The sequence below is a fragment of the Polyodon spathula genome, chromosome 10, assembly GCF_017654505.1.
Source record: "Polyodon spathula isolate WHYD16114869_AA chromosome 10, ASM1765450v1, whole genome shotgun sequence".
Classification (NCBI taxonomy): domain Eukaryota; kingdom Metazoa; phylum Chordata; class Actinopteri; order Acipenseriformes; family Polyodontidae; genus Polyodon; species Polyodon spathula.
In genome coordinates this window covers 34,474,785-34,497,707 of record NC_054543.1, presented here as the reverse complement: position 1 = coordinate 34,497,707, position 22,923 = coordinate 34,474,785, and the positions used below count along the sequence as shown (strand labels likewise).

General features: G+C 35.2%; 1 protein-coding gene across 9 annotated transcripts in view; it reads left to right on the top strand.

Annotated features, from left to right (window-relative positions):
- The window catches only part of LOC121321452 (zinc finger protein 385B-like), a 94,403-nt gene that overhangs the window by 30,256 nt on the left and 41,224 nt on the right, over positions 1–22,923 (top strand). For 2 of the 9 annotated variants that reach the window (XM_041260411.1, XM_041260410.1), the window contains exon 1: positions 19,663–19,831. The exons of 6 other annotated variants lie outside the window; for them this stretch is intronic. In XM_041260411.1, the coding sequence (XP_041116345.1) occupies positions 19,822–19,831 (10 nt within the window). In that variant the 5' untranslated portion in view covers positions 19,663–19,821. Of the gene's footprint in view, positions 1–170; positions 265–19,662; positions 19,832–22,923 lie in introns of those variants that run through there. One more of the 9 variants, XM_041260408.1, reaches the window with a different exon arrangement.

Below are 22,923 nucleotides of genomic sequence, written 5' to 3'. Positions count from 1 at the left end.
ATTACACGTGCCTGCCCTCTCCTAAAATGTTGCCAGCGTGTGAGGGATTTCCAATGAGCAGAGAAATGAATCAGCATCTGGGGATCTTTAGAGCTGCATTGATCTTAAAGTATATTGTCTCACAGATGAGGAGGGCTGAAGCCAAATCTTTCTAGCTGTATACATACTGTAACACTGTCTGCATTTTGGATTTTTCTTTTAAAATCATCTGCATTGTGAAAACAAATACTGCTGTGGAAATGTGGACCAGCTTGCTTAGCAGAGGTGAGCATTGTATTTTTTTTTTTTTTACATGCATTTCTTTTTTAAATTTGCAATTGTTCAAGTTCATGTACTATTCACATTGTCATGGAATACAGTACATCTGTTCTTTTTAAAATGATTAGTCCTGCTGTGCTGTATAGTTGTTATATAATAGATACTGTCTTTTCTATATTTTAAATTTATAGCTGTCTGTAATGTACTTTCTATGTAGATTATAAATTACAAATCAGCATACAGTATTGGAATGCAGGATTTTGGTAAGGAAAATGGTCAGTTGCATAAATGTGCAATGCCTATAATTTTACTCCTGAAATGTATATTACAGTAAATGGCAAAGATGATGATGATAATAACTATTTCACATGATTTCCATTACATTCACAAACTACAAATTGAACTGGTTAAAAAAAAAAGTTTCTATTCAAAGATTATTTCGCATATTTTAGATCAGACGCAAGAATGGAGATGTGTATTTCATTAGGCTGATTTTAAAAATGCAGATGACAGTGTTTTTAGAACTAGAGGGGTCTGAAGTAGTTGGGACTGTCATCGCTGTTTTATTGAGCTTTGATTTGGATGATGTAAAATGCAGGGACATAGGATATTGTATGGCATTATTGTAATATCAGGGATATCGTTGTCCTTTACAAAATAGTCTCTATATTTAGGCTATATAGTCTGTTCATGTGCATGTCAAGCACACTGGACCCTTTTAGGAATAATCTGTTTGGGGAATTGTGTTTAATCATGTGTTTAGTTGCACAGATTTTGTACTATAATTCATTTGCCTGTTACAGCCTCAGGATGTGAGTGGTGTGTGGATAAAAAGGAAATGTCCAAACAATACTTTTTTAGTGCAAAAACATCCATTCTTTATTTTACACTTTTTAGAAATAATAATAATAGTCAAAGATAATAATCCAGCTGTATACCAACAGTGGTACTGGGCAAGGTTGCACGGGTTTCAGCCCCAAAACAAATGTTCACTTTAATAGCCGCGATCTTTCGTGCACAAAAACTGTGCTCTTCGGTAAAGGACGTGGCGCATGTCTGTGTTGTGCAGTGCCGTGAGGGTAGTGCTCAAGATGTGGTGCTGGCTCTGTGGTTTCGGCTCCTGGCTCTTAACAAACATAACAGCACACCGGCTCAGGTTTCGCATTCAGCGTAAGGGGGTCGTACTGACGCAACTGCGTCTCCTTTGTAACACCAAACTCCTCCCTGCAGTTGGCCCGGTGTCATGGTTTATCCAATCGCTGCCTGACCTGTATCTGATGTCCAACTTGCGGTTTCCACATACCGTCCAGTCTGTCAGTCGAGGGGAAAACCTACAACCAATCTTACACAGCATCTTCTCTGGTCGGGAGGGAGATTTACAGCTTATTATTATTATTATTATTATTATTATTATTATTATTATTATTATTATTATTATTATTATTATTATTATTATTGTTATTATTATTGTTATTATTATCATTATTAATTAATTTCTAAAAAGTGTAAAATCAAGAATGGATGTTTTTGCACTAAAGTATTGTTTTGACTTTTTATTCATGCACCACTCGAATTTTGACATGGTCAAATACCTTTGCTCTCTGTCACATAAATGAAACTGAAAGTGAAATGGAACATCTGCTTTTTATTGGTATCTTAAAAAAGAAAGGTGGTTGTAAAATAATATTTTTTCAAAAAACAGTATTTGCTTGATGTCGATTGTATTAGGTCTTTGTGTTTTGACAGTGGATCTGTAGATTTCAGCACCAGCAAGATCAAATGGTGTTTTGTGTGACAGAAGATTAAAAAATATTTGTTTACTGTCATTACACAGAAGGCTTGGATAAGAAGACATAATACAAGTTTTTGCTAATCCCAGGGCACACTGTCATGCTTCAAGGTGTTGTGTGCTTTGAAAGCATGAAATTTGGTCTATACCAAGCACATGATTTTTCATTTAGCTGTGCTTTTTATGGTAATGGTCAATTTATCATTCACTGCCAAGATTTTAGATTTCTGTTGGAGCTGTATAGTTTGTGCCAAGGTGTCCCTTGGAGATAAAAATAAATAAATAAATAAATAAAAAAATAATAATAATTACACCCCAGAGAAGAGACTTTAACCACTGCCCTGAACTGCTGGGGGTATTATTGCATTAATTCTAGCAAATCAGTCATGGTATTGGAAAAGGTCCATAATTCAGTTCAGTTTCCCCCAAGTCATGTGCTTGCATACAGTAAACTGTAATGAAAGAGAGTTCATACTCTTTTTACTGTGTTTGTGTGTGTCTAGGATACTGAGTGATCGTTGGTGGTATATGGTTTTTATTCACCGCAGGAGGATGTCTCAGTAAATCCCAACAGGGCATAGTGGTTTATGTAAGGATAGACTTCTAACAGGTATAAAAACCGTATACCACGAATGATCATTCAGTATTCTGTTTATACCACAAGTATATATTTAAAATAAATAGTAATAAAATAATCAACAGACTATGCTTTGACGCAGATTCATTTTGAACCCTATTTATGGCCGCTTTTTTAGATAGAACCTCGAGATCAGTCTGACTATTTACATCCTCGCTGTTGTTTCCTAACTTTACAGGTTTTAAAGAAGGAGATGCTCAGATCAGTCAGACGCAGGCAGGTAACTGGCATTTCTTGACTAAACCCGTTCTCAAGGCAATTGGAGTCCAAATCAAAACAACAATAGATTTGACATTTTAAAGTTTGTTATAAAACACGTATAGGTGGCAGTATTGTTTGAACTACCGACACGTAGCTCTGTCCTCTATGTCCTGTATTTCAGCAGCACACCACTGGATTGGAATGTAAACAAAGACATTCAAAACTAGTCCCGGTAAGCATGTTATCCCATTCAAGTGAGATAACAAAAAATATAAAACGCTAGATATATTCTTGTAGTATATGTGTTGTAATGTTCTTTGCCTCTTTGAGTGAAACAAGACTCCGGGAGATTAGGTGCGATTCCATACTTGACCAGTTTATTTTTGTCAAACAACTGGTGGAACAGCAAATCCCTGTCTGGACCAGGGTTCATGCCAAAATAACAAACTCTAATCACTTTTCTTCACAGTCGTCCTCTCACTTTCCCTCACTCTGTGCTGTCTTCATTTCTCTCAGATACTCTTGTTCTATCTCTCTTCCACTCCACAGACACACTCCTGGGTTCATACTGCTTCACAGCGAAGGCCCTCACTTTCAGCCTCTATCTCTCTGTGCCTCGCAGTCTCACAGCAACTACTTAAGTCAAAGCCCTCGAGTGCTCTCCCCTTCGAGGCTTGCCCCACCCTACTTTATTTATAGCCTCGGGGCCCCTGCCTCTCATACATACACACACACACACACACACAACGCACGCACGCACGAACACACACACACTAATGACGTGCCCCATACCATTACAGTACATGTATCACTAAATGAGACATGACAAATGAGCAAATAAGATAGTGACCAGCAAGATGCTATCGCGAAGGTCGTTACAATATGTATATATTTTTCCAATAATGAAAAGGTTTGCAAAAACAAAAACAAAATCTAGTGCATTGTCATGGAATTTATTTTTCAAATATATCCTTTGTAGGATAGTAAATCATTTGTTTACAGGTCAATTACCTCATAAATGATATGAAAAGGAGTTGTCACTGGTCTGTGGTTTAACAGACACCGATTCACAAAGTAGTTTGTTATATTAAATACATGAACAGATGCAATGCTTATACTAATAAACTTCAAACCTATATATACTTATACTATGTATTAATTGTATTGTACTGTAAATGACTATTTCATACCTGTACAGCTATTGTATTTTAAATGCTTGATATTGACATGTTAACATGTGTGTCTTACCACTACCATCAGAGGCTAAGATTTCAATTAACTAAAGGGGTTTAGGAAAATACAAAACTTGAAATCACGTGGGTACTTATTTTTTGTTTTTTAATCATTAACGATTGATCAAGTTGAAATATCCATTGCTCTTCATTTCACTTTGTTTGTTGCAACCAGTCCTCACAGCTGCTACTTTTATGTGTTTATAGCACCAGACATCCATACAGAATACACATCCACACATTTTTATTCTGCTAGAATAATGGCAGCTCAAAAAAATGGTTGATATATCAAAATCAAAAGCATCTTGGAGCTATGTCATGCATAGTTTCATAAAATTAGCACTGTTGCTACATACAATAATAAAACAAGTGTGATTTGCCAAGAGAGCATTAGGCAGGTGGCTGTGACTGCTGCCACTGATTTAACAATATACGATCTGCCTATTAGTGTCTTCTGTTGCGTTGCTTGATTTTAATAGCAAATATACTCATTTCCTCCTTCCAGTAGTTCCAAGTTTCACTTCTGGGTTACTTTTGGTTAATATTGGTAAGAACATTGCATAGCTGACTAACTTTCCCTTTTAAGGATACATTAACATTAGACTAATGATTCTGTTTGTGAAAGTATTTCTGAGATACACACACAAATGAGTAAAATGTGCAGCCTTTACATGTAAAACTGTACAGTCCAAAATAAATTAACATTAATTAAAATGTAAAGCACATGTTTTTGTGTATATGGCCTCTCCCTGACATGATTGATTGACTTCTTATGCAGATGTTATCAATTAGATTGCAATTAGGTAGCAATTAGATTGGGGGATAGTTAAAAAATAATGTAACCACTTTGCTTCGAATTTGTGTCGCCTTGGCTGACCAGGGTTGCCAGATACCCTACTGACCGTGTTATACAAAGTGTTTCCTGTCTGTCACCTCTGCATACTGCAGTATCTGGTTAGTTTACCACTTTTACATTTTATGTAACAACTTATTTTGTCAGTTTCTATGATTTACTTTTAAGTGAATGCTAGAAATGTGCATTATTTTATTTATCTTATTTATCTAGGTTGTATGTGGAATTGGGAGTACACTAACCATTTTATGTGATTTTTGTTCATCTATATCCAGTTGAGTTGTTTTGTAAAGAGCTCTTCTAGAGCATTAGACTAAGTGTAATGGTGTGTTCTGCCTATGGAGAGTTGAACGTCTGTGATTATTTGGAAAATGAATTGCTGCAGTCAAGAAGATTCTCTGCTAAAGCTAGTGTAATGCATTTAGGAATCAATATGTGTAATAAAGGCTTTTGAATACCTCCCACACTGTTATGCAAAGTACTAGGCTCAACATATGTAAAACTGGGAAACTTCTGGATTCCAGATATTTATTCCAGCTATACTCATGTTTTGCTGTCTAAAATTAAAACGGTTCAAGAACAACAAAAAAAGATGTAAATTTGCAACATCACCATAAAATACAAGAACATAAATTAAGAGAATGTATTTCAGGCAGTAAATCCTAAATAGTCACATACTTGATTTTATAGTGCAGTTGACAAGCCAGCTTTTTTAAAAATGTATATACAGTATTTTTTGTTTTGAAACAATGAAATGATAATCATACTATGACCTGGTAATAATTTGTTTGAAACCGCCATTGGCAGATGTACCAATGATCTGTTTTGTTATGGACTGCTTTACTCTGTACCAGCAGAAATCAAAAGGAATTGTTTTCAAGTAGCCAACCTGACAGATAAAATGCGGATTGACTTTCTAAGCCAGTACAACACATTTGTCAATGATTGACTCAAGTAGGTGTGTGACTTTGATTGGAAAACAATTTCTTTTAGACTCGCTTTATTTTGGGGGGGGGAGCATCCACAATTTGGGTTAGAATCTCATCAAAACTCATTGTTTGATCTTGGTGCCTGAACAGCGCTGCACTTGTTCAAGAGTAAGTATTACTAAAATCGTGACATACCCACCCAGTAACTAGATACTTGCCTCAGTTGTGGATAATGTGGTTTTATTTGTTTGTATACATATATGGATGCAGATGTATTTGCTTATGTAGTCATATTTCAAGTTTAGTGTATAACAATGATATTACATTTACAGTTAAATATTTCCTGGGTGACTGTTTACAACATTTCCCAGTTCTTCAGTGTTCCACAGTTCCTTAGAAACCAGATTTGCTTGGCTTCCCAGTTTGTTTACATGCTGTAAAAGTAGCTTCAGTCTCAGGCACACATGTTTTAGTTTCTCTTGAATCCTTCTTGCCACTCCTGATTTAATAAGGCAAGCTGCTAATGCTGTACCTATAAAAGCACAAGGTTATTTATGTGACCTGCAAGCTTAGCTTACAGAAATAAAACAAAAATGAAAACAGGAAAAAAGGTGAGCATCTTGCTTTTTAAATTTTTTTTAAGGTATTGTTTTTTTTTAAATGGTATTTATATTAACATTTTGCAGGGAATATTGTACAGCATTTCCATCATGGGTTTATAAGGTAATTTAATGGCTGCAGAAACCTGAATACATGATTATTTAATTATTTTTTGTAGAAACACATTTTAAAATTATAGGGCACTGGAAGGCTATTATTATTGAACATGGAGGTTCAGCTAATTAAATTAAATAACACAATGTACAGTAATTGGCCAAACACCATTTAATTCACTGAGCATGTCCTTCATATGCTCAAGTATGTTCTATTAAATGCATTATTCTTTTTATTTTCATAATACTACACACAGGTGACAGGTGATAGTCCTTTTATTTTTTTCACAAAAAAAGAAATAAATGCCAAGGCTGTTTAGGAAATGATTTTATTAAATTGTTGTAAAACTTTAACAGTGTGTTGCTTTGGTAACCTCTCTCTACAGGGTTCTCTGGAATGTATTTTCCTTAAATGTGTAATGTAGTATTATGTCACCACAAAAATATGTAACCTTTTGTCGAATGCTCTTTCAGTTGAGTGTAGCCATACTTGGCAGAGGAACACACTTTAAGCATAAAGTTGAAACCCACTTGATCTACTCAATAACAGACACACATGTAATGCATTATGGACACTTGAATTATAAGGAATAAAAAGGGTCAAGCATCAGGCAAAAAAAGTGATGGAGTATGCACAAAGACAAAGGATTTTTTACAATGTGCTGAAAAGAGGGAAATTGGGATAACTATCAACGTGTCCTAATCCTAACACACCAGGTCACTTTCCTCATTATTAATGCTGTACTTTAAAGATAGCTAAACAGCAATTATTTTAAATTGGTTAAAACCTAACCCATTATATCTGTTAGTTTGGAAACCCATGCAATGTGCCAATCAATTAACTGAAGTGATTTATTTAACAATTAGATCTAGTGGTGTCCTATGTATGTCACACTTTGTAGTATTAAATATATCTTGAGAACAACTTCTCTAGTTGTGATAAAACTTGGGTACAACATACTTTACCAGAAATCTTATTGACAGAATCATAATATGGGGATATATGGAGAAACCTTGGTAACACTTTAGTTTAGGGATCCGATTATAAGTGATTATGGAGCCGGCCAAGAACGTTGCCTGTGGATGCAGTCTGCACATGTGTATCCTTTACTCACACTCCTGCTGAAAGCCCCTTCCAACTGCTCCCCACTCACCACGGGGGGTGCCCCTATCACACCTGTATGGCATAGTCAATAGCATGGAATGCAGATCGTGTGTGTCAAAGTATGCTTCTGATATCAATGAGAAATAAATAACAATAATTTTCATTCAAATTTGGTCTTTGGAGCAATTCATATAATTTTGTGTTTAAACATATGAAATTTGCACAAATGCATACATTTATATCTAATGTTTATCATTATCACAGGTATAAGCATGGCTAATAAGCTAAATATTTAAAGGGCCATCACAGAGTCAACAGAATTCAAAAAGATGTATCTATGCTGTACTGTTTGCTGGGAAGTGAGTTAATGATTGCTCTAATTCTGTCTCCATAATTTTAACAGGTGTCACACAAATGAGTACATGTTACCTATTGTAATTCATTTACATGTTTTGACTTTCTTGTTTTCTGTTACAGTACCATCATTTTTTTTTTGTTTGTTTGTTTTTTTTCTCAGTATTAGCTGTGATCCTGCTTATTAAACCGCTATTGCTTCCTGTCTGGACTGATCTGATTTTTGTAATGTGTGAGCTTGTTTGTAAGAACTGTAAGTCACCCTGGATAAGGGAGTCTGTTATAAGAAAATACACACATACATTAACAACAACAATAATTAATAATATTAATAATCCAGCTGGAATCACTTATTTTTTAATAGCATATAATTGCTTGACAAACCTGGGGGGCAGTTAATTCAACTTAAATAAAACGAGGATAACCTTTCATACATTTTACATTCAAAACTCTGACAAAATTTGCCAGTTACAGTAATCGGTAGCCTACTGCTGTAAAGCAGTGTCTTTGATATTGAAATCTATGTGAATGCAGTGTGATGAGGTGCAAATTGTTTGAGCGATCTAGGATTGATATACTGCTGTACGTGTCTATTAAAGTTTTCCTGCATTTATACAGGTAGTTGTCTAGTATCTGCTGGCTCGGTCTATGTTATATACCGACAGTATACTATGATACTGTGCTGTACTCTTTTCTCTTTTGGGAGTTATTCTTTCATCACCAGGAAAGTGTGTTTGGGCAAAGTAGTTAGTTTTGTTTCAGCACGAAAGAACGATCATATACGATATTTTTTAAACATGTATTAAAACTAGTGATGCTACTATCACAGTCGTTCTTTTGAGTATAATCATTATATAGATGTGGACTGAACCTTCTATGATTGCTGGGTGTTTTCCATTGTTGTAGTACCTTGGAAAGCGCCTGCATTTCACTTCAGTGATTGGGTTGAGTGAGTGCTAGAGTGATGTGTGCAGAGTTAAGGCTTGCTTTTTTAAAAGCGTTATTTTGTGCCTCGCAAAACTGGTTCTGTGCTTGCCGCATAATTTCGAACATGTCAGGATCTTGCAGATTGTCGGCCACTCCCACCAAATTGAGATATGCATACATATTTTTGCATAGCGCAAAATGGATTGTGGCACGCGAAAAGAAGTTTCAAATGTGGTATATTTTGCGCATTTGCACATAACAGTCATTTGTGACGCGCATCACCCTCTGCGCAGTGCGCAAACCTTTTGAATACCTGGGCCTATATGTTTTGTATATTTCAGACTTGGCAGAAGATGGGTGTTCTAATTCTTTCCTGGTTTTCACTTAAATTTTCCAGATCTTAAAAATCAATTCATCTTTGTTTGTGCAGCTGTAACTGTTATGAAACATAAAACACCAAATTATTTTGTCGGCTTTCTTAAAGTTTTTTAATTATTTTTTTTCAAGCAGATGCTTTTAATTTACTCCCCTTAGTTCTGTTTTAAGTTTATTTGCTCCTCACTCCCTGTTACTGAGCTGCCTCGTTTTTTAAAACAATATTCAAGAAACTCAAAATTAAAATACATTTTAAGTGGGTATACAATACATATTTCCATCCATAACTATTAAACATTCAGTAATTTGTAAATATAACAAGAAACTTCAGAGGATTTATTAAGTTTGCAATAGCTTTTATGTTTGGAAGTAGCTTTTGTGCGGTTTTCATATTTGTAAGGTGCACAGTAATTGAAAAAGTGCTACCCAGTCCTAAGATGATTAAATGTATGAGCTTGTTTCCTGGTCTGCTGTTTAAGAATACGCAATGTGATGGCCACAGTAAAACAAAGAAAGAAAGACAAAACTGTTCATATCCCATCCAGAATAAAATGAGCAACTTTGCTTGGTTCATAAGGAAAGCTAAAATATTGCATGGGTAATTTTAAATTTGTAATGGACATTCATGTTGACATGTTAAGTAAATATTGTACCTAGTCAAGATGTCTTCTGAACTGTCCATTGCCTACAGCACGGCACCTTGCAAATTTGTTTTGTTTGCAATATACTGTATATGAAAAATGTATGTTTTGTGGCTTCAGAATCTAAAAATATATACCCATGACCAATATGCAGTGCTAGTTATAATATGAGTCAGAGCAAAGCCCAGTGGGCATGCCGGGATGAGAAATTCTTCAATGTTCATGCCAGTATCACTCAACATTATCTGTGATCAACATTCCACATGGGATTAGGGGAGCCTTACATCTACATATATAAGTGATTTTTAAACTTGAATTAATGTATGCTGTGCAAGAGAGATCACTGCACCACTCAGTCCCTATCTTCTTGCTGTAATGTTCATAATATGTTCAGTATTAAGTTCAGCTGAGCTTTTTATTCAGGGATTTTGGTTGGGAGTGCTATATTCTACTGTATGCATAGAATCCCTGTTTGACAGGTTGGCTGTAGGGGAGAGGTCAGACCAGGAACAAGTACTCAAGTAGTATGGGGCAAAACTGTTCTGATATTTTTTAAATTAAATAACACAAAAGCAAAAGGGCACAAGGGCCAAAGTAAAGGTCTCTCCGAAATATAAATAAAAAATAAACACAAGTAGTACCTTTTTTTTTTTGGCCTTTTATTGTATGTGGGCGTATTAACAATAATTAAGAATTACCTAATTTAAGGCTCCAGCCACATTCTCACATGTATTTCTGGCAGTGGAGGAATTTAACCCCATCCCTGCTGATCCAAAACATATACATACATACATACATACATACACACATATATATATATATATATATATACATACACACAGTGCCTTGCAAAAGTATTCAGACCCCTGACCAATTCTGTCATATTACTGAATTACAAATGGTACATTGAAATTTCATTCTGTTTGATATTTTATTTTAAAACATTTAAACTCAAAATCAGTTATTGTAAGGTGACATTGGTTTTATGTTGGGAAATATTTTTAAGAAAAGTAAAAAACAGAAATATCTTCCTTGCATAAGTATTCAACCCCCACACAATAATATTTGGTAGAGCTACCTTTTGCTGCAATAACAGCTTTAAGTCTTTTGGGGTAAGTATGTACCAGCTTTGCACACCATGTCGGAGTGATTTTGGCCCATTCTTCTTGGCAGATTTGCTCCAGGTTGTTCAGGTTGGTTGGACGACGCTTGTGGACCGCAATTTTCACATAGTGCCACAGATTCTCAATGGGATTGAGATCAGGACTTTGACTGGGCCACTGTAGGACATTCACCTTTTTGTTCTTGAGCCACTCCAATGTTGCTTTGGCCTTGTGGTTAGGATCACTGTCCTGCTGAAAGGTGAATTTCCTCCCAAGCTTCAGTTTTTTAGTGGACTGAAGCAGATTCTCTTGCAGTATTTTCCTGTATTTTGCTCCATCCATTCTTCCTTCAATTGTAACAAGATGCCCAGTCCCTGCTGATGAGAAGCATCCCCACAGCATGATGCTGCCACCACCATACTTCACTGTAGGGATGTTGTGTCTTGAGGCATGGGCATTGTTAGGTTTGCGCCACACATAGCGCTTTGAGTTTTGGCCAGAAAGCTCTGTCTTGGTCTCGCCTGACCACAAAACCTTTTCCCACATCGCAGCTGGGTCACTCTCATGCTTTCTGGCAAACTCCAGACGTGCTTTCAGATGGTACTTTTTGAGTAACGGCTTCTTTCTTGCCACCCTCCCATACAGGCCAGTGTTATGCAGAGCTCTTGATATGGTTGACTGGTGCACCATTACTCCACTCCCAGCCACTGAACTCTGTAGCTCCTTCAAAGTGATTGTTGGCCTCTCTCACAAGTCTCCTTTTTGTTTGAGCGCTGAGTTTTGAGGGACAGCCTTTTCTTGGCAGTGCCTGGGTGGTGTGAAAATGTGACGGCAACTTTAATGGTTCACAGTTGGAGGCCAGTGGTAAGGTAATTGTGTCCTTGTTAGGGCAATTTCTTTCATCGGTGCAAACTGGGAGCTTCCACAGTACAGGGGTTGAGTACTTATGCAAGCAAGATATTTCAGTTTTTTATTTTTCTTAAATATTTCCCAACATAAAACCAATGTCACCTTACAATAATTGATTTAGCGTTTCAGTGTTTTAAAATATAATATCGAACAGAACGAAATTTAAGTGTACCCTTTGTAATTCAGTAATATGACAAAATTGGTCAGGGGTCTGAATACTTTTGCAAGGCACTGTGTGTGTGTGTGTGTGTGTGTGTGTGTGTGTGTGTGTATATATATATATATATATATATATATATATATATATATATATATATTTTATATATATATATATATTATATATACACATACACACATATATATATATACTATATATATATATATATATATATATATATATATATACAATCACACACACAGAAACTGAAATAAATCATAATAACAAAATAATATAGTCAAACCTGTTTGAAGAAACCACTCAAGGGACAGTCTAGTAGTAGCCTCTTAACATAGGTGATCTCTTAAGAGGTCCCATAACTTATTAATTTTCTATTTGTCTCTGACATTATTTCTTGTAATTATGTATGTCTTATATACACTGTAAAAGTCAGAAGATGTAATATGAACCAAAGGAAGTATGTAATTTAATAACATTCATTTAGATATTGCATTTACAAAACAAATTATTTTTTTAAAGTAATGAATGCTTGCCTGTCTCCGGTCACACTAACTCTTTTAAATCATTTGCATATTGCAATGCCTGTGCCTGCCTTTCAGGTTCGTGTTGATTCACTGCATCCTGAAAACAACGCCAGCATAAGCAGAAGATCTTTTTCGATTGCCCTGCACATTGTTTTCATACTCTTATAAGTATGGCTTGAGTTTTTCAGTGTTTATTTTCATTTTAATATTTTGCCTTTTAAGTCTTAAGCCACTACATCCTAATTATGAGAACATTCTGTTAAATTAGCAGGAAAGAAGAACACAACACAAAACAGACACATTGGAAGTTACCTAGTTCCCAGGCAAGTGTGAGAAGAAAATGCAAGTTAAAGTAGCATCTGGGGGAAGTTATTACTGTCATTGCTTGCTCTTGTGTTCGAATAATGAAGAAGGTGAAACAGAATCAGCAAGTTAAAAAGAAGTGAATTTGTTTAGTAATTAGCAGTTTAATTAAGATATTGAATCGGCACAAAACATGGTCACGTGAACAAAAATAAAAACCTAAAACTTCAAGCCCTAGTTCTTCAGTTTCAAAATGCTGTATCTGTGTCTTTCTAGTGCCAGAATTTTCAGCAGTTTTTCTGGCACGTACTGTCTTTACAAGTTTAATAACTAATTTCTGTCATCTAGGGAGGACCTTTTGTTTCTCCACGTTTTCTCTTTTCCTTTACAAGAGAGTGCAGTTGTTTATTGATTCCGGATAAAAGGCTGCTAAAATGGTTACCGTATTCCTTTGAATTTAGGCTGTACCATTTAAAACCATGTTTTTCTTATAACAATAGCCCTGTGTAAGGGTCCCTGTGTTGTGGTTGCTAAATAAAGGTAGTCACATGATCAGGTTTGACTGTAAATATTAATAAAGGGGCGGGCACCCTGTCATACCTTGCTAATACCAGAATACAGGATTCAAATGTTATCATGTCAAACTGTGACCTCTTTCTGTCCCTTTGGCATTACAGAACGAACTACAGTTATAAATGCCCACACTGGAAACCTGACCAGTACTACCATATACCATAACGAGTAAAGGTTAACTCCTTTTTCCAAAGAGGCGCTTTAGTTACTCAGTGAACTTTTGCAGTCTTTAACATCAAACTGATGTAGAATGGCATAGGTCTGTTACGAAATTGAAAGCAATTGAAAGATGAAGTGTTACTGTTTCTCCAAAATATCTTGGGTTTGATCTTAATTGCATAGTCGATCCTAGCAGAGCTGACATTAAACGATTCCTGGGCTTTGAACTCTAATTGAGGTATGGCGCTGTAACGTTTTGACTTTAATTAATACGTTGTGTAACACGTTTTTTCGGGTGCATTTCACATGTAAATAACTGATCTAAAATAAACTTTAACAACGTGCACTTGTTTTAAGAAAGACATGATTAAGTATTCAACCTCAATTGTTATTTTTTGGGGAAATCTGTGTACACACTTGCATAGGTACCTACAATTCTGAATTCAATCAATTTGTTTGGTATCCTGGTTGGATGTTTTTATTCACATGTAATGTGTCTTTAATTAGTTTCAATAAAATGAATTGCATTTCTTAACTTTCATCAGGATATAATGTCTTTAACTACAAAGCACTTTAGAGGGACACAATATAATGGAAGGTATATTTGGGAGCGAGATTAGGGGGACATCTTTGTATTTTTAAAATACATCCCCTATCAAATAAAGAATACATATCATGTTAGTTACTAGCTTGATGTTTTCCTTCCTATACTACCAGCCTGCAATGCTGAGTAATGCAAAACATTAGTCTCAAAAAAGACTGTCTATTGTGGTCAGGCTGATGCGGATTTACATTTCATAAAAGCAGCTGCTTGTGCCTAAACAGGAAGCACATTAAACTTATGAATATTATTGGGCAATGTGTCACAAATGGATAATGAAACAGGGAAGCTTTGAAGATCCTTTCTTCTCTGTTTTGAAGTGGATCTAATCATTTTTGGTATTTTGGTTTTGCATTGTTAAACTGGGATTTTGGAGCAACTCGTGTCATAAATTTGTATTTAAGCAACATTTGTAACTGCTTGAAAGACACCAGACTTACTGGGGGAGCATGTGGAAAATACAGAAATCTCTGTTGGTACTGGGTAGAAAAATCTTTGCAATACATGTTATTGTAGAAGATCAATAATCGAAGACCAAAGAGGGATAATCTAAAACCTCTTCACTTCACAACAGTAACCGGCTATTAATTGGAACAAAAAAGGTAACACTTAATTTAGTGCTGAAGTTGTATGTGAAGTAGATGTCATAAAAGATAAGTGTATCTGAAGTACACAGATTATCTTTTGAAATGCAAAGGATTGGCTTTCTTTCTAAGCAATTTGTATGCATCATTTGTGGAAACTGATTGATGTTATAATCCTTCAATGAATCCTTGTGCATAATGTGTTTTCTGTAAAATGTTAGTTACAAGAAATTGTTTTGCATTTCCTTTGAGATTAATATGTAATTGAACATTATTTTTAATGCAAGGAAAAAGTGAATCTAATAATATTATTGACAGTCAATATACTTTAATGTTGTAAAATACTTGAGACGTCTATACAGTTACAACTGTTATATATTTAGAAAGCCACATTAAAACTGTACCGTTGAGTAAGCATTCCATATCACAGGTAAACAGATATTAATATATAAAATATATCTGTTCACACAATTTTTTATTGTGTAGTGACAGCAGGCTTTCAAACAAAAAACAGGAAGTCATGCTCTGCTTAGATAAGAGTGCTGAATGTCAATTGTCAACTTTTTTTGTTTTATAAAAAGTAAAACATTAGCTTGGAATTTTTTTTTTTTTTTTTTTTTTTTAATGCCCTCTTTTTTTAAATTGTTTTATTTTAGTTGGTATCAAGCCCTTCTTTAATGCACTGTTCACTCTTCACATAGAAGATAAGCTTTTAGATTGGGTAGGACTTCGTTCTTGATATTTAAAAATGTATTTATAGTTGGTGTAAATAGAGAAAGGTTAGAATGATGTTGCTGTGGCAAACCATGAAAGTAAAACATATACATCTATTTAGTAACCTATCATGATCACTGTAATTCTAGATCTTGAAAACCTGAGATACTGCCAACAGAAGGTGGTGTAGGATGTAAATCACCCTGGTGATCTCTCATAATCAGTGCATTTATTTAGAGTAACTTTTTATGGCTGCATCAATCAAATCTGTATGGCGTGAAAGCTTATTTTAAGTAACAGAGTTACATCAGTTTTATTTTATGTAGAAAATGTAAGTGGATTATACCAAATCAGACATTGATGGCTGAATGTGAGTAAATATATTTAGAACTTTTGTTGCTACATGATAAGCCTCATTATGTAACTAGATTCAAGTTTATTTTCCCTGAAAAGTTTTTAAAAATGAATAAAGAGAATAACAGCAATAAAACTGAGCATACATTTTAAGGTAAAAATAGTCTGGGTCCTGTTTTAATTTAGTGACATTTAGATAGTATAAACATGGCTCTTGTTCTCCAAGGTTATACAACATGTCTGCCACTGTACGTACATCTCTCTGGAGTACTTTTCTGTAAAAGTACTCCAGAATCATATATGTTGATAGAAAATTCTTAGTTCATCTTGATGATGTCAGAATAAGAGGAAATGTCACTTGTCTAAGACACAAAATTCATTAAATAGTTTCTGACAGCCGTGGACCCAATTGCAGATTTTTGAGGTTGTGATATACTGTGTGACCATTACAGGGAACCACAGTATATGCACCATAAAATTATTCTTGAAGCACATAATTATACACACACATACACTTTCTGGTTTAACGTCACCCTTGCAAGTCCACCCTGTCTCTCTCACACACACACACACACACACACACACACACACACATATATATATATATATATATATATATATATATATATATATATATATATATGTGTGTTTGTTTGTGAGTCAGGGTGGATTTGCAAGGGTGACGTTAAACCAGAATGGAACACGCACAGACAGTACTGGCGGGTGAAGCTGAGACTTTAAACAGTAAAGCAAAGATTTAAACAAAACAGAATGGCACATTGGCCAAACGGATGCGTTACCTCAAGTCACTAACACTTTGATCGTCTGACATATGTTAACAGCCAAGATTATTCTAACTGCATATTTGTCAGTAATTGTGGTAAACCGAGACTTCACAAAGCACGCTAAATTTTAACGATAACGTATATAAGACCACTCACGGACGTAACCGAATAATCTCCTTGTGCGTGTAGCAAACATGCAGTCCTCAAATTAGTAGCACGCACACCAGTCGTGCAAACTAGTAGTCAATTTTATTTTCTATGTTTTGTTCTTGTCCGCCTTACCAAACAATAACAAGTATCGTGCTGGTTGAAAAACCAACATGTTTAGCAATTGTCATCTCTCTGTGTTTACGTTATTAACTCCTCTCCACACTCATTGTCCACTCTGAACCCCCTTCTGCGAACAGGGAAAGCTCCAGGCGTTTATATTCTGGCTGAGGGGTTAACTAGCTATTAATTATCTTATTACCCCTCGCCCATAGTCTGCATGAGTTTAATAAGGGTGCGTGACTGTCAGCTAGTTGAACAATCAGTTTTTAAAATAAAAAATACAAAACAGTAACATGGCGGATGGCGTCTATTTCATCCGGCCAAACAATACATAATAAAATGAATAATAAACAAACGGGCAGGACACTCCGCCACAATATGTTTTGTTTTAAATAATTGTTTCCTAGTTTGCTGGTGTCCATGTGCTTGCTATGTTGCTATGCATGATAAATGTTTTCCCACCTGCAAAAACCTATAACATTAGGAAAGAGTACAATTATAATGCCTTGGAATGCTATCCAGCCACAACTTTAAAACAATCAAAAGTCAAATAGAAAAACATTTTGGCTTGGAAAGCTAAAAACACGCAACTCTCTTTGTCAGATGTGTCCAAGCTCACTTTCTGGTGCTTATACGTTTTGTTGTATGTAAGATATAACTGTGCATATTGTTATTTTAAAATATAAAGCATGTGTTAACAAAAGCTTGTTGAGTACATTATTAGTCTGGAGGTTAATAACTTACTCTAGGCTCAGTTTATCAGAAAACTGGAAGTGCAAATGGAATTTGACCTGACTTTTGCTTTGAACAATGTAATATTCTGAATGTTATGAACACAAGTCCCAGCTCTTCAGGGCAGTTGTGACTAGTATTTATGAAGAATTAAGGGCAGTGGGTGAAGAGTGTGCAGCACAGGCAGGATCAATGCATAAGGGTCCACATTTTGAAGGAGGATTTCAATAAAAAAATACTTCATTTTATAGACAAGAGGGATAGAGATGCAAGTTCAGAATTTAATGAGAGAGAGAGAGAAAAAAAAAGCCGGCTCTTTGTACAGCGGTATTGGCGCTAAGCTTCAGTGCGAGAGGTCCCGGGTTCGCGCCTGCCCTCCGCCTGTGTGTGGATTGCCTTGCCCTGTGTGAAGAGCCTGCCTGCGGGAACTGAGATTGCTACTATATATATATATATATATATATATATATATATATATATATATATATATATATATATATATATACACACAGTACTGTGCAAAAGTTTTAGGCAGGTGTGAAAAAATGCTGTAAAGTAAGAATGCTTTCAAACATAGACATGCTAATAGTTTATGTTTATCAATTAACAAAATGCAAAGTGAGAACAGAAGAAAAATCTACATCAAATCAATATTTGGTGTGACCACACTTTGCCTTCAAAACAGCATCAATTCTTCTAAGTACACTTGCACACAGTTTTTAAAGGAACTCGGCAGGTAGGTTGGCCCAAACATCTTGGAGAACTAACCACAGTTCTTCTGTGGATTTAGGCAGCCTCAGTTGCTTCTCTCTCTTCATGTAATCCCAGACAGACTCTGATGTTGAGATCAGGGCTCTGTGGGGGCCATACCATCACTTCCAGGACTCCTTGTTCTTCTTTACACTGAAGATAGTTCTTAATGACTTTCGCTGTATGTTTGGGGTTGTTGTCATGCTGCAGAATAAATTTGGGGCCAATCAGATGCCTCCCTGATGGTATTGCATGATGGATAAGTATATGCCTGTACTTCTCAGCATTGAGGAGGCCATTAATTCAGTACTGTATATATATATAAAGAAACCATGTTTAGATGCTGCAACGGCTCCCTTGAGACAGTAGATAGTGAAGGTTAATCTAAATTAATTGCATTTCCCAGTAAAATTCAGTTTACTGAAAATCCTAAATTGGATATCATGAGAACTGGATATTAGTTCATGGCATCTACCAAGGGAATTCCTGTGGAATTAGACTGGCCCAAGGAATACATTTATGATGCCATCCTTATAGCAGGTTTTAAGGTTGTGGTGCCATAAATAAAATTGTGATCAGGTACATCTTAGTAATTAAAACACATTTCAGATGTTCAGGTTTCCTTTTAATATAGTCCAACAAAAGATTACCTTCTTCCTCAAGTTCGTTGTTCAATGCATCTCTGTTAGTTTATTAATGAAGTGTTAGTTAAGCTGTAAATGCTTGAATACATTCATTTAACGTTCAGTGTATTACAGTATATTATATTAAGGAATATCACTAGCCAGCACAGTATAGATGACGGAGAGTACCTTGGACTTGATTTATGGAAAGTAGATTCCTCTTAGCTCTGAATCAGAGCCAGAAGGTCTATGCAGTAAAACTGATTAATTCAGCCTGTAAACCCACCAATCAGTAGGCTATCGGTTCAATTCAAATTTTAGCACTTCACATTAAAAATCTTGGTGGGGTGACCTAGTTTTTCATGGCTTCATGGCCCAGCATGCAGAGGTGGCTGCAGCTGCTGACAGTCCCTCCATTGTCTCAGTTAGTTTCATTTCAGGCACACCAGCACAGCAGACAAGTACCTCTGCTGCCTCAGGGTACAACTGACTAAATCTATCATTTTGAAGTCTGACGTTCAGTGTTCCGTGAAAGCATTGCAGAATTGGATGGTTCCATAAAAAAAGCTTTTATTGGAGTTTTTCACTTGCTAAATCTGAAGCACATATCTTGTACTGTTGCTTAACTTTTTGCAAGGTTGAAACATGCTTTTGGGTAAGTAGAACCATGTGCACTTTGCTTTAGGAAGTACTGTATTTCTCTTTTAAAAGTAGCACAGTTAATGTTATTGTAGAGCTATTTTACTCAACAATATTTTACTCAACAGTATTGACAATAGTTTGGAGCTGTTGGTTGTTTCATTGTTACAAAATGTATATTGTTATTTGAATTCCTCTTTTGATTGAATATGTTTTTGTTTTTACAAATAATTTCTGAGCTAATACCTTCTAAATATAGTGACCAATTGTTTTACAATAAACATAAATATGGATATAATAACTCGTTAATCTGATCTCAAAGCTGTTCAGTTATCTATCATGACATTTAGGCACTGTTTGTGTCTACTGAATTCTATGTTGTGTGATAACAGTTTGCAAAGGCATGCTTGTAAATAAGAGTAGCAAATGCATATTTTAAAAACATAAAACAAGATTTTAATGAACATTTTTTATTTGTAAAAAGTATGAAAGAATATTTCACTTTTTTTTCTATTGAACCTAAATGTTAATCTAACACACACATTCAAGATCACATACAGGATAGGTATGTTTATCTGGTGAAAGTGGATGAATAAAGCAACACATTTTAGTTTTTTTTGTATGTACTTTTTAAAACATGAATTTGGCTTATTAGATCGATATTCACTGGGTGAGGATATGTCATAGGTTTATTGAACTTAAGTTTCAGATGTTAGAAAATACCAGCAGTGTAACGTTCCATTTTGAGGATGGGTCTCATTTAAATCTATATAATGCATTTACTTCTGTCTTTGTCCTATAGAAAGATAGCACATAGGTTTTAGTACCAGTCTGATAGCTTTCTAGCAAAACTCCTTACCCTCCAGTTGATGCCAACATTTGAATTTCACTGGCATTTAGGTATAATTATCACACACTCATATTTCTAGCTTTTTAACTGTAGTACGACTGTCTGAACATTAGTACAAAAATAACATAGGTTTTTTTTTTGTTTGTTTTTGCAGTCTGTGGCTTTCTTACCACATAAACTACATTCTACTTTATTGCATATTACAGGCCTTCACCTGTCTGGACTTGGAAATTAATATCTAATACATAAATCTTTAGCATGCAGGTAAATATATCGAACTGAATGTTGCACTAATTCTTTAATATGTCCTAGGGATGCTTCATGTTGGAGTTGGAACAGAAAAAAAACATTTTCCGCAGAATAAATGTCAGTCCAGTTTAGTCTAAAATTACTATTTGTACTGTAGGAGTATAGGCTCATTTATTAAGCTCTCATTCATATTCATGTCTAAAATAAGCCACAGCTAAAGGTTGCTTTGTAAGAGTATTAAAGAAGTGGTCCTTGTTCTCAAACACTTGGTAGAGTTGAAGGTACGGTATTAACATAGCTTTCACTAACCTTGTAGAAATCTTTCCCAAAGCAGGAAGTTTGGTGTTTACTCAGCAATCTGTATATGAGCAGTAAGGACTGGATTACAGAGCTGGTGTGTTTATCTGTATTCCCTCAAGTTTAAACAGACATATTTATTGAATGTATGAAAGCAGGCATTCAAACAAGGACATTGTCGATTTTTAAATGTTTTCTTTTGCATGTGCAATTAGTTATTAATATCACACAAAAAGCTGTGTCTTTCCACGGTGTTTGTATTGCTCATAAGATTGTAGATTGATATCCATGCAGCAAGTTTGATTAACATACCCCCGATCGTACTCCAGTGGTTTTTAAACAAACATTTCCCTTCTGTCTTATGTCAACGTTTGTCTGTCTTGACCCCTAGACAGGTCAACCGAGCAGCTTGCTTTGTTTCCAGTCTTATTATTTAACATTTTCAAATAAACTGTAAATTGTGTAAGGCTTTGTGGTAAAGGGCTTTGTATTGCATAAGAAGCCCTTCCAGCTGCACTTCATCTCCATGGAAACCATAGAGCTGAAACAGTATAAGAATAGCTTCTAGTAAAACCACATTCTGAAAGCTTAAAAAAAAAAAAAAAACCATATGTATGAATGACATAATGGCAACCAACCGAATGCTTTACTTGTAGTGCATTTCAGTGATAATATTCAGTGCCTGTAATGTTTCTAATGTATTCCACATAAACAATGATGTTCAATGCTGCAGGCATTAGATAATTGACCATGGTAATAGTTAAATGTCCTAGCCAAAGTGTCATCTTTGTATGAGACTTGGTGCATATTTTATCATTTACATTTATAAAATGAGTGGAAGAAAAGATAAGCCTTTCGATAAAATGATTTTGAAGGAAAGCATTATTTGATTTTATCAAGTGTGACTGCAAATAGAAATACAATTTTGCACATATAGAAATTGAAATGTGAATTTCAATGTAATGCTACATTCATTTTACAAAAACAGGACCAGAGGAAAGTACCCTAATATAACAATGGAAGAATAAACTATTTGTTTTCTATCCCAAGATGTGTTAAGAAAATGAAGTAATTCTTCTTCATCTTAGTGTTCTGTTTCATATATATAAAATGTGTGTGTGTGTTTTCTCAGCCAACATCATTTCTCCAGATTAGTCTTTGTTGTTATAATTTCTGCTAAGTTAATGGTTTAACATATCTGAATATTTGCTTCTGCAATGCTATATATGCGTATATATATATATATATATATATATATATATATATATATATATATATATATATACTGTGATAAAAGTTTTAGGCAGGTGTGAAAAAATGCTGTAAAAGTAAGAATGCTTTCAAAAATACACTTTTAATAGTTTATATTTATCAATTAACAAAATGCAAAGTGAGTGAACAGAAGAAAAATCTACATCAAATCAATATTTGGTGTGACCACCCTTTGCCTTCAAAACAGCATCAATTCTTCTAGGTACACTTGCACATAGTTTTTGAAGGAACTCTGCAGGTAGGTTGGCCCAAACATCTTGGATAACTAACTACAGTTCTTCTGTGGATTTAGGCAGCCTCAGTTGCTTCTCTCTCTTCATGTAATCCCAGACAGGCTCGATGATGTTGATCAGGGCTCTGTGGGGGTCTTACCATCACTTCCAGGACTCCTTGTTCTTCTTTACACAGAAGATAGTTCTTAATGACTTTCGCTGTATGTT